This window comes from Falco punctatus (genome assembly GCF_963210335.1).
Source record: "Falco punctatus genome assembly, chromosome: 3".
NCBI lineage: Eukaryota > Metazoa > Chordata > Aves > Falconiformes > Falconidae > Falco > Falco punctatus.
In genome coordinates, this window is record NC_137582.1 from 17811460 (window position 1) to 17827847 (window position 16388).

The following is a 16388-nucleotide window of genomic DNA, read 5'->3' on the forward strand; positions in this document are numbered from 1 at the left end:
TAGAAATATTTCGGTATTTGTTCTTTGGAGAAGCACTTTTGAGAAAGTACATCTGTTAGCAGTGGTTTCCTGTTTATCGTAAGTACTTGATATCTGTCTTGGTACAAAATAAATCTTTCATTTTTTTTTTTCTACCTTTCTGACTTGAAAAAAAAAAATCTTTCTTCTGCTTAGGTGGACCCAAAACAGCTACTAGAGGATGGAATAAGGAAGGAGCTGGTAAAACGGGTAGCCCTAGCTCTTCACAGGGGGCTCATCTTTAATCCTAGAGCCAAGGTGTGTAACAACTTGATTTTATTTTATTTTTTTATGTATCTTGGATTTGCTGGGACCTCTTTTTATTATATTACCTTCCAGAAAATAGTTCATACTTTTCTGTGCAGATTTCCTTCTTGTAAAACACTACACTTTTTGAGCTTCTTAAAGGTTATTTGGAATGCCTTATTTGATGGTAAAATGAGTTTCTAAACTGCTAAGAGTATATAGAATTCAAAACCATATTTTTATTCTATTGCCAAGTGTCCTGTCAATTCTGAGTTCACAGTTCTTTGTCTGTGATGATTGATGACAGCACACACATGATACGTATAAGCCGGGTAAACACAGAAAAGCAATGACAGACTAAGGAGTATGACTTATTGTTTTGATCCTGTCCAAATTCTTGAATCTCCCAGATCAATCAATAGTACCAATGAAGCCTAAAAGAAACTTTAAAAGCAGGAGGAAAAAATATTTAGTGGTAATTATTTCAGATAGCATACAACCTTTGGTAACTTTCTCGGCACTTTTCAGTTCTACCTGGAGCATAGTGAAATCCTCTAGAGCAGGGGTCCTCAAACTACGGCCCGTGGGCTGGATATGGCCCCCCAAGGTCCTCAATCCGGCCCCTGGTATTTACAGACCCCCCCGCTGAGGGTTGGGGGGGGAAACCAAGCAGCTGCAGATGGCTGCCTGCCACTGCATCCGCGCGCCGGCCCCCTGGTGAGAAAGTTTGAGGACCCTAGCTCTAGAGGTTGCTGTGTAAAGGCATTTAGAAGCCCTTTACATTTGTTTTTTTGTATTCGACATGTTCAAAGTTTTGGGTTTATCTTTTTGTTTTGGTTTTGTTTTTTTTTTTCTCATCTGTAGCCAAGCGAACTGATGCCCAAACTGAAAGAAATGGCAGCTACAATGGATGGGTTCCATCGATCCTTTGAATATATCCAGGATTATGTCAACATATATGGTTTAAAAATTTGGCAAGAGGAAGTGTCTCGTATTATTAACTACAATGTGGAACAGGAGTGCAATAACTTCTTAAGAACAAAGGTGCTAGTCAAAAGCAAGTAAAAAGTTGATAAAAGTCTTGATTATTGGATGTTAAAGCTTGTGACTGATGGAGCATGTGAACCCTGTTGCACACAGTCCATACTGTTGTGACTTCAACTAAATGCGACGACAACTGTATAAAAAAAACTGCCCCCAACTTTTTCTGAATTATTTCAGTATCACCACTGCATTAGTTGTACATAAGAGCAAAATACCCCCAAAACAGTATTTTAGTATCTCTTGCCAGTGAAGAATATCCTTTCTCTTTCTCAAAGAAAACAGAAAATAATTACTGAATCACAGGAGTCCTCTCTGTATCTGTTGTTAGCCACGAGAATGCAGGCTTAGCAAGACTGCAGTACTTACAGTTTGTTGATATTTCAGAAGTGGTGGAGTGAATAGATCTGAAGTTTAGCTAACAGAATGGTGGCTAGTCTTACTGCAGAAAGGAGTAGATGGATTTCTCACCAGGAGTACTGGTAGTTCTCTCAACCTCCACACTTACGTTCTGCTTGTATTTGTTTTAAGATTCATTCTTCCCTTTGCTTTGTTTTTTTATAGTGTTCTGCTGTGTGTATTTACAATATTGTTTTACAGTGTACTGGTTTTACCTTAAACAAAAGGAATAAAATTTCTATAGTGAATTAAAAACATGCAGTTGTAACACTGCAAATTACTCTAAAACTTATTTTTCAGGTTCAAGACTGGCAAAGCATATACCAATCTACTCATATTCCTATACCAAAATTCACACCTGTGGATGAATCTGTAACATTTATCGGTCGGCTTTGTAGAGAAATCCTGAGGATCACAGACCCAAAGTAAGTATAGTAAGTTACTGTAAGTAAGTACTGTACTGTACATGTATTACATATATACATGTAAAATGTGGTATTACATACTATTGTATGTAATAAAACAAGCTTGTATTACAGCACCATGCATTGGATTGTTCCAGTTCCCAACATATACAACAAATAGTTTTCCCTCCGCTGTCATGTCACCCTCTTTAAAACCGGATTTACCCAGTCCATCCTGTACAATTTAATGTTAGTCTAGAAAAGCTGTGGGTTTAGTCTAAGAAGGAACACTGTATGTTACACACATAGAAGAGAGATAAAAGCGAAGGGTGACAGAACCCTTGAGGAGAGAGAAGTGACTAAACAACACCCGAGACACTTAGAGAGTCTTTCTAATTTCTGCATCATTAAGGTAACTCATTGCTCACGTTATCACAGGAACTGTCTGCAGCTTATTCTGAAGTGGTTGTTTATTTAATTTTTCCTCAGAATCACATGTTATGTTGACCAAATGAACACCTGGTATGATGTCAAAACTCATCAGGAAGTAACCAACAGTCGTCTCTTCTCAGAGATCCAAGATACTTTAGGTACCTTTGGTCTCAATGGTTTAGACAGGCTGCTGTGTTTCATGATTGTGAAGGAGCTGCAGGTAATTTTTGAATTTCAGTTTCCCGAGATCATAATGCTTTTATTGTTTAACAACTTCTAGAAAAAATAATAAAAAAAAACTGTTAATGTTTGAAATGGTAAATTGAAATCAAAAGCATTTGAAAAATGTGTGTTCAAACCCAAAAGTAAGAATTTCAGTTATGGATATAATTATGAAAGTTGGTACTCTTGAATAAATGGTGCTGTGTAACACCAAATTATGTGTTAGATTAAACGGTGGTTTGCAAAGAATGCCTTTTGAAGGTAAGCATTGTGTATGCTTAAAAGTTGATCCCAGGTCGACTTCTATTTTTCTGTCTAGACATGAACAAATTAGATTGTTTGGGTCTACCACGATATAAATAAGGTATCAATTCTATGAAATTACTTTTTCCCTAATACCTCCAAGTGAAACCACATTTTTTTGTTTTCTGAGAAGAATCCAGTCCTAGCCTGGTTAAAGATTTAAGGAAAATAAGTATTGATGAAGACAGTTCTTCCTCAAAAATCAAACTAATAGTTGTCTACAGTGGGTATTACATATTGATGAGGGGGATCTGCTAATTGTCCTTACGCTGATTAACATAACTCAGAAAAGCACAAAGTCTAACTACAGGATCCTTCAACTCTTCATCTGTAGAAATATTCTTTCACTGCTGTTAAAAAATGTGGCTCTTGTTACCACCAAGATTAAGCACAGACTACATATATGAGGTTTTTACTTACTTATTTCTTTCTTTTATTTAGAATTTCCTCAGTATGTTTCAGAAAAATATATTGCGTGACAGGACGGTACAGGATACTTTAAAAGCACTTATGAATGCTGTCAGTCCTCTCAAAGGAATTATAAGTAAGTGCTTACTGGTTAAGATGGAAGAAAGCCGTTGTCTTTGTACACTTGCATTTATTTCTCTTCTTACTTTTTCTGGGTTTTAATGCCTCACCCTTTTTGTTTTCTCAGCAAATTCAAATAAGGTTTATTCTGCAGCAATTGCAAAAACTCAGAAGATCTGGACAGCATATTTAGACTCCATAATGAAGGTAGGTTTATGTGACTTGGCGATACACAGAATTCACTCCTAGGCTCTTTGGTTATGTACTTGAATCCGCTTATTTTACGATGTTGTATTATGTTGACTTGGAATTCTGTAACGTCACAAGTGAAGCAGGCATGGATTTGCAAGAGCTCCAGAGCTTTGTCTGTATGGACAGCTCACACTCCACAAAGTACTTAGCACCAAGATTCATATGTAATAGTTTGCCAAAAATGGAATCTGGCACTGGAGATCTGATCTGGGAAGACCGACTTGTTGCTCAGTATCAGGAGCTCTGAGACTCCCCACAGCGCCTTGGGAACGTAGTGTACCTAAGGCTGAAGGTCGGAGCGGTAGCCGTGCTGAAAGTTTATAAACAAGCTGTCCCATTAACATGTCTCTTTATCTTGTCTCTGTAATGGTAATTTGTGACCAGTGGTTTTCAGAGTGCTGTGAAGAGGAAAGGTCGGGGAAGGAAGGAGGAGGTTGGCTGCAACAAGCCCCTCTGATGGTATTTATGCCCACCATTGCTGACCCTAAGGTCTAGGGAGAGGTGGGCAAAAGAGTTAGAAGCATTTCCACTTACCGGTGAAAAACAAGCAAGCAACTGGGATTTTATACCTGTTACCTATTCAGTGCCCTTTTCACACTGCCTGTATTTGCTACCAGAAACTACTCCTCTCTTTTGACTGCACCGCACAGTTTGAGTCTGTCAGTTCCGGCTGCAGGCAGTCTGAATCAGTGCCCTCCTAACCAAAATGAGGAAGTAGCTCCAAACCACTGTGTACGTCCCTGCTTTGAGCAGCCCTACAAAGGCTGTTAGGTGAAGTGAGGACTTTGTGCAATCTATTTCACTGTAAACTGATACTCATGAAGCTTTTCCTTAGTTTGACTTTTCCTTCTTTGCATTTAGTATAACACCCCGTCCATTTTTTTGTCCGTTTGTTCCAACAGGTTGGTCAGATGCAGATTTTAAGACGACAGATGACCAATGAATTAAATTTTTCCTGCAGGTTTGACTCCAAGCATTTGGCTGCTGCTTTGGAAAATCTCAATAAGTAAGAAGCAAAATGTGCTGAAGAGCTGCATGTATCACTGATGTAATTGTTATTGACTCATCAATCCTTAAAGTCTAAATTACGGCAAAATATGGAGTCTGATTGTATTCAGGTTTTTATTGATGAGTATTTGAATCCAAACAAAAACTTTAAATATAAATAACTTGGCAAGTAATTTGTATGAACATCCTAGTGGACAGCGCAGCTTCTAATTGCATGTGGGTATACCTGGATTTGAGCTTATATTTGGATGAGAAGAAAGAACAGTGAAAATGTGTGGTGCTGATTTTGAAGCAGATATGTTGTTTGTAAAAAGATATTCAAAAAAAGGTGGTTTACTCTTGCTTGTAACTATTTAATGTAAAAAATCCAAAGACACAAAACCTGTAATGTGACATGTAGTATCAGGTAAGGTTTACTTGGGGATGATTTAAATATTTATTTAATATAATCAATTTATTTTCCTTTTAGAGCAATACTAGCTGACATTGAAGCACATTATCAGAACCCATCACTACCTTATCCCAAAGAAGACAACACACTTTTATATGAAATCACAGCTTATCTGGAAGCAGCTGGCATTCACAATCCATTAAATAAGGTCAGGTTTACATTCCAGTGCCTGGTACAGTTTGCTTTTTCTATCATATCGATTATTAACTGAGAAAAAAAAATCAATATGTGGAAGAACTGTGTTCCTTTTTCTCTTTTTTTCACACAGATCTACATAACGACAAAACGCTTGCCATATTTTCCCACTGTCAACTTCCTATTTCTCATTTCCCAGTTTCCGAAACTTCAGTACAACAGAAATTTAGGTATTGTATAAGTTGTTGTTATATATCTATATATATTAGTGTGTAAATCTAATTAAAACCTATGTGAAATTATCAGTAGAGAAAAGAGTCTAATGATTTGCATAGAAAATACTCAGTTTCTGACTTTAGTCCATCATGGCCCAGCAGGTTTGTTGTACTACTGAAGCCAAATACAACACGGTAGGAAAGAGAATCCGAACTCCTGACTTTCTTGTTCTATCCTATGCCTTAGTTAATATCATTAAACCATTTGCTGTGGAAGAAAGGCAGTTCTTTTTCTAGTTTTTAATTTTTACGTGTGGGCGAGCGGAAGGGGAGGCACCACAAAAAACTCATGAGAGTATATTATATAAATTTGCCTCTGCTATGAAGAATATGTTCTGTTTTATAAACGTGTTGTTTTGTGGTTTTTTTGCTGTGCAGGAGTGGTGTGCAAGCGGCCAGCTGATCAAATTGACTGGCTTCCTTTAGTTCTGGGACTCCTTACCCTGTTGAAGCAGTTTCACTCAAGATACACAGAACAATTTCTGGCTCTGATTGGTCAGTTTATTCGTTCAATGATGGAACAGTGCACCAGGTATCCACGTTTTGCTTTTTCCCTGAGTACCACCTCTGTGAAGAGGGCTTCAGTAGAAGTATCACTGCTGTTTCAGTATGTGTTTCTAGTAGAGTATATTTTGACATAATAACAAAAATATATTTGACTGAATATAAAATTAAAATACTGTTTCTTTCTTTAATGGAATCACATGGTATCTAGTGGAAACTGTGTCATTTGAAGGCAGGCGTTTTCATGTAATTTTATCTAAATAACTGATGGGCTAGTAAGAGTATGATCTTCATGGTGGTTTAATTTTAGCCAAAAGATACCAGAAATGCCTGCTGATGTCGTGGGTGCCCTCATGTTCCTGGAAGATTACATTCGCTACACGAAGTTACCAAGAAAGGTAAGAAAGAATTCCATGTCTCCTGTATGTAGTACTGAGCAGGAGTCCTGTGTAGATGAGCTACATCTTGGTTTATGCTGTGGTTATGTACTAGCAGTCTGATCACACGTATCTACTCTGGAACATGGCAGCATCTGTAAACAAATATCCAAAATAATGGACTTGTTAACCTTGTCCAAAAAGCAGTATTAACCCTCTTCAGATGTTCTGTTGAAGACTGTGAAAAAAAAATACAGATGAAAAATCTGTTACCTGATAGGAATGAATGAACACTGTTAAGAGGTCATAAGGAATTTTTACCCTGTACAAACTACAAATTGTGTTATATGTGTACTTTGTGTAATTATTCCTATATTAGTCATAATATCCTTACGGAAAAAAATATTTTCCAGAAAATACAGAGAGGAATACAAAATACAGAAAGGATTTCAACTTTGGGCAGATTCAAGAAGAATCTGTTCCATTTAATCTTCAAAGAATGTCTACTTTGCTGGGGGGCTTTGGGAAGGGAAGAAATAAAATAGAAGTTCTGAGATGTTGCAGAATTAAGTAACAATAAACTTAGCAGTATTCTAAATGCAAGGCAAAAAGTTGATTAGCAAGCCTAAATTTTAGTGAAACACCATCTCCAGTCCTTGACTTCCTTCCCTTTCTGCCAAAGCATGGCTTCCCAGGCAGCTGCTTTATTTCCTATGCAAGGGAAATTCTGAAAGTCTGGGCATGTAGAGAGACTTTATTTTAGGGTTAAATGCCACTACCTGCATTTGAAGATGATATATTATTCATATGTGGTATTATTAATAAGTCATAATCCCATTTGCTATAGGCTCTACTTCAATAATTCTTGAATAAGTCATTTCCCAGCTAATACTCGCAACAGAGAGAGAGAGCGAGATTCTTCTAGTTTCTTTTTCGCGGCCCACAGTGCGATGTAGTAGCAAGTCCAGGTGTCAGTCTTGCAGCTGATACACCTTGTCCCTGTGCCAGCTTCCAGGTCAGCCCGGCGCTGTGTGGAGAGACAGCAGAGAGGGCCTCAGCGTTCCTCCAGTCTCGCACAGTACCTGTGGGCCCAGCAATTCCTCCCAGCCCCGGGCTTGCCTGAGCTGCCTGGCATGGTGTTCCTTCCTTGCTTGGCGCACCAAGCGAGAGCACGTCCGGGAGCACATCCTGAAGGCGGGGTGGCTCAGGACATGAGCACTGTGTGCTTGACTCGTAGGTCAGGCGTGCTTGTTGATGGATGAATAGAGCATGCGAATGAATAATGAAAATCCCTAACTGCGCCTTCCTGTTTACTTCAGGTTGTTGAAGCACACGTGCCTAGCTTCATTTTTGATGAATTCAGAACTGTTCTATGAATATGGAGAAGGACCACGTCTTTCCCCCAAACCTGAGAGGAGGAGTGGGGGACTGGGGATGAGACGAGTACAGCTTTTCAGAACTGTATCTTTTCTGTGCTTTAAGGCAGTACCTACAACTGCCGCTACGAAACATAACCATCAGCACTAGTCTATATAATTAACACTTGTTGAAATCTTGGCATGATACGCAATCTGTATCTCATCCAAACACTGTACATTTTGTACTGCACATTATAAATGCTGTATGTAATTGTTTATGTATAAATCATTTAGGTTTTTGTTCTGAAGAACTATTTGTGGAAGTTTGACTTTTGTATCGCAGATGAACAAAGAAATTGGAAATAAAGGTGTTGGATAGTTTGCCAGGACTGATGATTCCAAAGTGTCAATTTTCCTGTTAAAAGAACAGTTTGTGAGGATATATGTACGGTGAAAGAAGGTTTGATGTCTGCCTCTGTACTACACAAAGTTAATTTTCCTCTGTAGAGGACAGAAAAATAATTAAATAGACACAGTTGAAAAGTTCTGTCATGGTATTCAAAGGCAAAATATTTCTTCCAGTGCAACTGTAACATGATTAATGGTGGGGGCAAGGTGTTTATTCGTACAACTCTCAGTCCTGGTACGGAACTTTTTACACCTGGCATAATTTTCTTCCTAGGGGCTGCTGTGGGAAAGTCAGTAGGGGATGTTATTGTGTCACTGGTTCAGCTTGATGATTATCAGACTGGAAAAGAGGAAGCAAATGCAACAGCAGAAGGAAGGTTTACTCCGAAAGAGGCATTTATAGCGCAGCTAAGGCAGGCTGGAGGGGCTAGACAGCAAACTGACTCCTTGTTTAAGAAAGGAAGAACAAAGGAGGAGGGACAAAGGGAAGTGCAAAGCCTCAGGAATGCTGGTCCCATCTGTGTTACCCTCTCTGTAGTGAAGATACATCATCTTCACCCGCCCCTAAGCACCCCAACCTTTTTCCCTGGCAGCAAGAACAGGGGAGGTGCAGTCCCACTCCACTACAGCTGATGAAAGGGTCTGGCCAGGGAGATGGCTGTCCATGGCTTCCATTTGTACCACCCTGGAGCCAGCATAATAAATAACAGGTCAGGGCCCCACTGGTTACCGGTACAGAAGCAGCCCTAGTTCAAGCCTATTACTACGAGAATAAATAGATGAATATTAATTAATTTGGGAGGGGAGGTGACTTGGATCAAGAAAACTTTGTAATCTTACAACTAACAGGGTACCCACAGTTTTGGGATCAAGCAAATGAAGTCCAGTTTTTAGGCATCATCTGGCAAGGAGCCTGCAGGATTATGGAAACAAACAAAACTTCATACAGCTGAGACCCAAAATCAAGGTTCATGTGCAATGCTGTGTACGACTACTGGGGTACTGCTGCCGGTTAATCCCTACACTAAGCACAGGTTTTTAAGGCCCCTGTTGAATACAGCAAGAAAGAGGGACCAGTTTGTATGGGGAAAGATGAAAAAAGAGCTCGCTCCCTGCGGCTGTGCTGGGACCTAAGCAGCCTTGCAAACCTTTTGAGCTGGACATCCTCGTTTCTGGAGATGATCTTGCACATCAGAGTTTTGGACTAAAAGGTGAAGGAAGGCTGCAACCCCCTGCCCTACCCACACACACGTACCCAGCCACCTCCCCACAGCAAAGTACGCCAAGGGATGAGGCGGTGGCTGACAGGTGCTGCCTGTGGTCCTGCCGAGCAAAGCCTGCTCAGCAAGGTGGGGTAGAAGCCAGTATGCGGAATTAAGAGCCATGCTCTTGCTATTAGAAGAGACCCCCACCACCACTCCCGAGTTACACGCTGCCTGCCGGGTGGTACGTTATGCATTAACTGCCCAGGTTAGTAGCAAGTGGACAGCTAGACAATACACAGGGAACCAAGGTGTGGGGCCAGGATTTATGGAAGCCCTTAACCCAGAAATACCTGGATTTACACCTGTGAGTTTGATGTGCTGATGCTTGTGTTGCCCGGGGCGTTGGGGAAGTGAGGAGCACAACGATGCCACAGCTGATCGATCAGGTCAGACTCATGGTGCTACTTACTGACGCTCCACCTCCTGCTGCTCTGCCACACCGTTAACGCAGCGCTCAGTTAAGCGGGCCCACAACAAAATCGGGCATCCGGGTGTTTATGGCATCTACAGATGGGTTCAATGCCAGGGCACCCCATATATCCAGATGACAGTCGAGCCAGTGCAACAGGGCGCTGTCTGTAAGGTACTGAAAGTGAAAGTTCCTTAGCAGCCTTACAGGCAGCTTCAACAAGGGCAGGCGACCAGCTGGAGGCTGAATGGCTGCAGGTAATGGTAGCAGTTCAAGGACAGGTGACACTGTGCTCGTACGCTGCTTCCTTCAGGTCCCTGGAATTACCGTTAATTTTTATCGACTTTTTATTACATTTGTAAATTAAATTCTAGAATAATATGAGCAGACTGGCACGGCCAGCACTCCTCCTATTTCTCAGCGCTTTAAGGTGAGAGATTGAAAGCCTCGGGAGAAAAGCTGCTAGAAAAAGAAAGAGGACTGAACTCTCTGATGGTTCCTGTTCACCTGATCCCTGCCTGCTCTTCACAGCACTGGGCTGCTCCCTTCTCGTCTCCACTGGTTTGTAATTAGTTCAGAAGTTCACTGTCAGGACTGTCCAGCCCACCCTCCTGCTCAGAGCGGGGCAGCTGGCACAGGGTGCTGGGGGCCACGGCCAGTTGGGTTTTGAGTATCCCCAGGATGGAGATGCCACAGGTTCTCTGGGTGACCTGCTCAGTTGTTTGACCACATGAACAGTGAAAAAAAGTTTTTTCTTACAGTTAAATGGAGTTTCCTGTGTCTCAGTTTGTGCCTGTGGCCTCTTGTCCTGTCACTGGGCTCCATCTTCATTACTCCCTCCATCCACTGGATATTTATCTACATGAATAAGACCCCCCTGAACCTTCTCCAGGCTGACCAGTCCCAGCTGCCTCAGCCTCTCCTTGCCTGGCACATGCTCTGAACTCTCAGTCCTCGTCATGGCCCTTCAGTACATCCCTGTCTCTCTTGTACGGAGGAGCCCAGGACCGGACACAGCACCCAGACATGTCTCAGCAGGGCTGAGCAGAGGGCAGCATCACCTCCCACAGCCCGCTGGCAACGCTTGCCTGGTGCAGCCCAGGAGGCTGGCGGCCACCACTGCAGGAGTGGACTGATGTTCCCCAAGAGCCCAGGGCTTTTTCTGCCAGGTTGCTCTCTAGCAGTTGTCCCTGTGCCTGGGGTCATCCCTCCCCAGGTGCTGGACTTCACGCTTCCCTTTGCTGTTCATGAACTTTCTGTCAGCCCTTTTCTCCCGCCTGTCCAAGTCTCCCTCCGCTGCGTCTAGCCACTCCTCGTGGTTTTGTATCACCTGCAAACAGGCTCAGGGGTCCACTGCCCAGGTCATTAATGAAGACATTAAACAGTGCTTGCCCATGGGGTGCACCACTAGTGACGGGCCTCCAGCCGGACGCTGTGCTGCTGAGCACAGCCGTTTAGCCAGCTGGTTAAGTTGGTTTTTCCCTTTGTAAATCAATGCTGTCTGCTCCAAGTCACCTTCTTGTCCTTTGTATGTTTGGGAATGGTTTCTAGGCCTACTTGCTCCATCCCCTCACCAGGGGTCACGGTGAGACTGGCTGTCCTGCAGCTTCCCTGCTCCTCCTTGCTGTTCCTGAAGACGGGAGCGGTTTGCTGCCATCCAGGCCCCAGAATCACCACCACTGCTCACAGGGCATTGACAGCAGCCTCACGCTGACACCTGCCAGCTCTCCTTGCACCCCGGGGTACATCCCACCAACTCCCACAGACTTCTGTATATCCGCAAAGTTTAAATACGTTCCCCAACCTGGTCCTCCTCTGCCAAAAGATCAAGTACCGATCTGTGGGGTTCAGCGCCGCTGCAGGTGTGTTTCACCTGTCCCCAGTTCACTCTTTGCGAAAGCAGAACCTGTGTCCCAGTAACTTGGCTTGCAGGGGGAAGGGTTTTAACGTGCCAGCAACCAGCTCCGTTCAGGAGTGCAGCCCTTCCCTCTCCAGCAGGCAGAGGCTTGCCCAGCGCCCGCCTCCCTGCCCATGCAAGGGCTTTGGCGTGTCCCTGCCGGCCAAGACACAGGTGGGCTTCCCTGCCACAGCCTGTCCGGCCCCCACGTCTCCCTCCAGGTGGGCACCACCGAGGAGAAGGCCTAGCTGAGGTCAGCCCCATGGTGTAAACCTCGAGAACCGCGCTGGGCTCCATCTTCTCAGCAACTAAGGAGTCCAGGCCACACGTTACCAGGGGCTCAGGGTATCAGCCCCAGCAGAGACCAGATGTAGTGCAAACTGCTACAGCTGCACTCCTGCACCTATGGCAAAGAGAGTTTGGCTTGGAGCTGATCACTTTATGCTATAAAAAGCTGTAGCCCCCCCGCCTCAAACCCACCAAGCACGGCAATGATCTCCCCCTTGAGCGGGAACCCCTCTCCAGGTTACTCCTCGAGGCTGAGGGACCCCTTACCCTGTATCTGATATCTATAACAAGGTAAGGACATTTTACATTAGGTCTACAGGTATATTGTATACTAGCAACATTTATACAGCCAGCTTTTATTACAAGTGTAGTAAATAGTAGGCAATAGTAAATAGATTACTGCCTAACCACCATCTAAATCATCATTTAAGCCATTGTCAAATCACTCTTTAACTACCATTCAATTACTGCATAATCACCATTTGATTACATGTGATTTTCATTCTGTCATCAGTTAATTACCATTTGATCATCATCCCGTCATTAATAAAACCATTTTAGTTAACGCCGTAACACGGACTTCTCTTAATAATTCACGTGTGAGACCAGACAAGCAAAGGGAGATATACAGCAGCAGGAAGGGGGAACGCAATGGTAAGATCACAGGGAAAAAAAAAGAGGTAGGGGGAAACAGGGGAGGAGGGGAGCGGGCATCACCCAGTATTAACCTCCCACCCATGCTAGGAACACGTACTCTTACTTTAACAGGTAGGAAAGCAAAGAGCAACAGAGGAAGAACACAAACTGGTGTCAAACTAATTTTTCCCTATTTGAATTTATTTTTAAGCTTTTACTTTAGAAAGCTTTAAACTTTCCCCAAAGCAAATACAAATATCCTGTCCCCACCACAGAAGTACAGCTTCCTGAAAATGGTTACGATAAGCTAAACCACACAGTTTACACATTAAGCTAATGCATTAGGGCTTTTGTTATTAATGCAATTATTTATGACTACACTTCAAATTTTAGCTCCTCTGAGTCACGCTGAGCCCTGTTGTGAAAGCAGATTATGAGGGGCAGTTCCATAGCAGTGTAAATTACTGCTGTGACTCAGCAAGCAGAAAAATCAATAATGATACTATTAAGGAAAACGAGGGTTCCCAGGCAGACTAGAAAAAAAGCTCTGGAATATTTGTAATTAGTTTCTGCAGTTGAAGTAGCTTGTGAACATCGGCAGGCATCTTTCCTGCGCTCTATTTCATCACAGTATTCCTCAGCAGGGAATGTATCCCTGCATTTCTTCTTTAAAACATGATACGACACTAAAATTCTCAATAATGCTTTATGAAAACCTGACTCTGAACTAATCTGCTTTGGGATATAGCCACGATGCCAGAGTGAACCAGCATTCCTCCCTGGAAATTACCCTCTCACGCTTTATTTGGGTATAGCCCACCAGTGCAGGCATTCCCTTTCACTTCAAGCAGGAACAAACCAACCAGTACGTAGCATGCCACAGGAGTCAAAATGCAATTTATGCCATTTTTAATTAAGATGCGTAATTTTAACTCCTGTGGCTCTTCAGGTAAAACCAGGAAAAAATTATATTCAGAATAATGATAGAGGTATGACACTTTCTCATCCTTCCATAACCAAAATAACTAGAAATCCACAGAAAGCAAGGCTTCCAGCTTTCACATTTTGTATTTTTTAAAAAGTAACAACAAATAAGGCAATGAAAATCCAGTTATATACAAATGAAGTAACATCACACAACACTCTCCATCTTAAAGTCCTCCAGCTATAAAATTTTTGTCGTGCAAGAATTAAGTATCAGACATGAATTAAAAAGCTAAGTCCTTGTCTCGCAAGAAACCTTGCTGAGGCTGGGGCTCGAGAGCAAGCTGGCCATGTTGTGTCGCTGAAGCTGCTGCAATTGCCACTGCGAAACCTCTTCCCACCCGGCAGCAGCAGCAGCAGCAGCATTCTGCCTCCCGATAGGGGGTCACATCCCACCACTGCCCACAAACCAGAGCTGCCATGGCTGTAGCTCACCCTGCAGCCAGTTCTACTGCAACCTGTTTGGTTCCCACTAGCATCGGTGGGAATTAAGTTAGTAGTAGTACATTGAAAATAGAATTCTCGGTTCACGTTCTAGTGCGAAACAAAAGACCCAATCTATTGCACTTACTCAAGTTTGGCAGCTGCTGACAGTGCTGCCTCCCAGCACCATTATCCGTTGCGTAATTGGTTAACCAGACCCAGGAAAGCTCATTAGCTGGCTTGAGACAAGCTTGACTCCAAGACTCGCACCCAGATACACCCAGGGGATGCTCGCATTTACTCAGCCTGCACCTTAAGAGGGCATTTGTAACGCCTTCCCGCGGAGTGGAGCCATCTATCACTTGCACCTCCACCCAGGACAAGAATTTCCATCAGGACTTTTCTAGCATTAAAAAAGAACCGTGCCCTGGTGCAGGACTCCCTCCCGGCCATGCTCCCCAGCGCTGCAATGGCTGTACAAGGACAAGATTGTGAAGCCTCAAGCATCTTACTGGCTGAATCACACAGGGCTTTTGAAACTGCTCTTATACACCAGGCTAACATGGATACAGTCTCATTTCTGCATGCTTGTGTCTTTTAAACCTTTGAATGCTGTGTTCCTCCTTATTTTGAAAATAAGCACTTTCATTTACTTGCCCAAATATAACCAAATAAAATCAAGATGATCCTTTCTACAGGCATGTCGGTCCTTAAAAGCAGGTTTGAAGGATATTTTTAATGTGTGCAGCTCCCCAGAATATTGTACCGGAGTATCAAAAGAATCATCTTGGCAGCATCGGGCAGTGGATGACTGGTAGTGCAGACATCTGAGAGGAGAAAGGCCTTACTGTTACAGGCTTTAATTTATCTGATTATAAAGATGGTATGTGATAGGTACCCGTGTAGGCACTATAGGGAGCAGAACGACGCTGGGTCATGCTGATGCGATCAGGCACATGAAAACAAGAGACCTCCGATTTAAATGCCCCCAAGCATTTAATGCCCCAATAACATCTATATGCACTATCTGTTTCCAGATGTCATCAGCAGGAGAAATTAGCTCTGGCAAGATAAAAATGCAGACACCAAATACATTATTGAGAGACAGAGCGGCTCCACGTATGCTCTATAGCAATTAGCAAGGGCACTCTGGGTACAAAGGAAACCATGGTAAGTCAACATCCAGCTTCTACCACCAGGTAATAATTCTAATTACCTGTGGTTACCAAGTTACCGTATGGTGAAACCTGAGCCACAGCAGTGTTGCTGTGCAACTCACAGTTGGCAGAGATAAAGGCAGCTGGAGTAGAAAACACGGGTACTCGATCTGATTCCTGCCTGGTGATGGCAGGAGAGATAGAGACTGTGAAGAAAACTGCAGTGTAAGGCAGCAATCATTAGTCAGCAAAGCTCTCTGGCGTGGGGCAAGGTAGCCGGGAGCACAAGTGACCCCCGGTGTCCCACGGCAGCCTGTGGCAGAAGCTTCTCCCACCTCCTGTTGATTCTCAGTTGGAAGAGGAAACTCGCCTAGAAAAAGCAGTATAAGGCTCAAGGTTAACAGAATCGCCTGTGACCACTCAAGGTGGTAATAAGGACTCAAGAGAAGATGAAGGCAGGGACACCTGAGAAGGTTTCCTTCACTTGATGGTGTATCTGAAATGCTTATGGGGTTTATGTGCCTGCAACAAGGATGTGCGTCAGAATGTGATCATTGTCAACAAAATGCATTTCAATCCACCATCTCAACCCACATTTCCAAAAGCAAAGCAAAAATTAGCCAAGGTCAAAGCACATCCACCACATTCTCAAAATAGCAACCCATTCCTTGCTACCGGTGTCCTCTTCCACAAGTTTCCTTCAGAAGACACAAGGACAAAGCACCTGATAAAATGACCGCTGTCCTAGGATGGAAAACTGAGGCAGCAAATGTATCTGGTTGTAAGGAAGGTGGTAACGCTTCATAACATAAAACCTAAATAGTAGGGTTTTATTTATGCTGAAATATAGGTGAGGGACACGTTTATGCTGTACTTCCCACACAAGAAGTATATGAAGCAGTTGTTGCTGGGCTCAGCCCTGTGCCCAGGAAGCCCCATGCAGATATCTGGGTCCAGGATCTCAGCAT

General features: G+C 43.0%; 1 protein-coding gene across 1 annotated transcript in view; it reads left to right on the plus strand.

Moving 5' to 3' along the window:
• WASHC5 (WASH complex subunit 5) overlaps nt 1–8342 on the plus strand; it is a 28673-nt gene extending 20331 nt beyond the window's left edge. Inside the window, exons 18-29 of the mRNA XM_080378360.1 lie at nt 175–276; nt 1129–1308; nt 2005–2129; nt 2598–2760; nt 3507–3609; nt 3721–3800; nt 4748–4851; nt 5323–5452; nt 5573–5669; nt 6093–6246; nt 6529–6616; nt 7915–8342. Coding sequence (XP_080234486.1) covers nt 175–276; nt 1129–1308; nt 2005–2129; nt 2598–2760; nt 3507–3609; nt 3721–3800; nt 4748–4851; nt 5323–5452; nt 5573–5669; nt 6093–6246; nt 6529–6616; nt 7915–7971 — 1383 coding nt within the window. The 3' untranslated portion in view covers nt 7972–8342. The remainder of the gene's footprint in view (nt 1–174; nt 277–1128; nt 1309–2004; nt 2130–2597; nt 2761–3506; nt 3610–3720; nt 3801–4747; nt 4852–5322; nt 5453–5572; nt 5670–6092; nt 6247–6528; nt 6617–7914) is intronic.
• Nucleotides 8343–16388: the final 8046 nt, after the last annotated feature.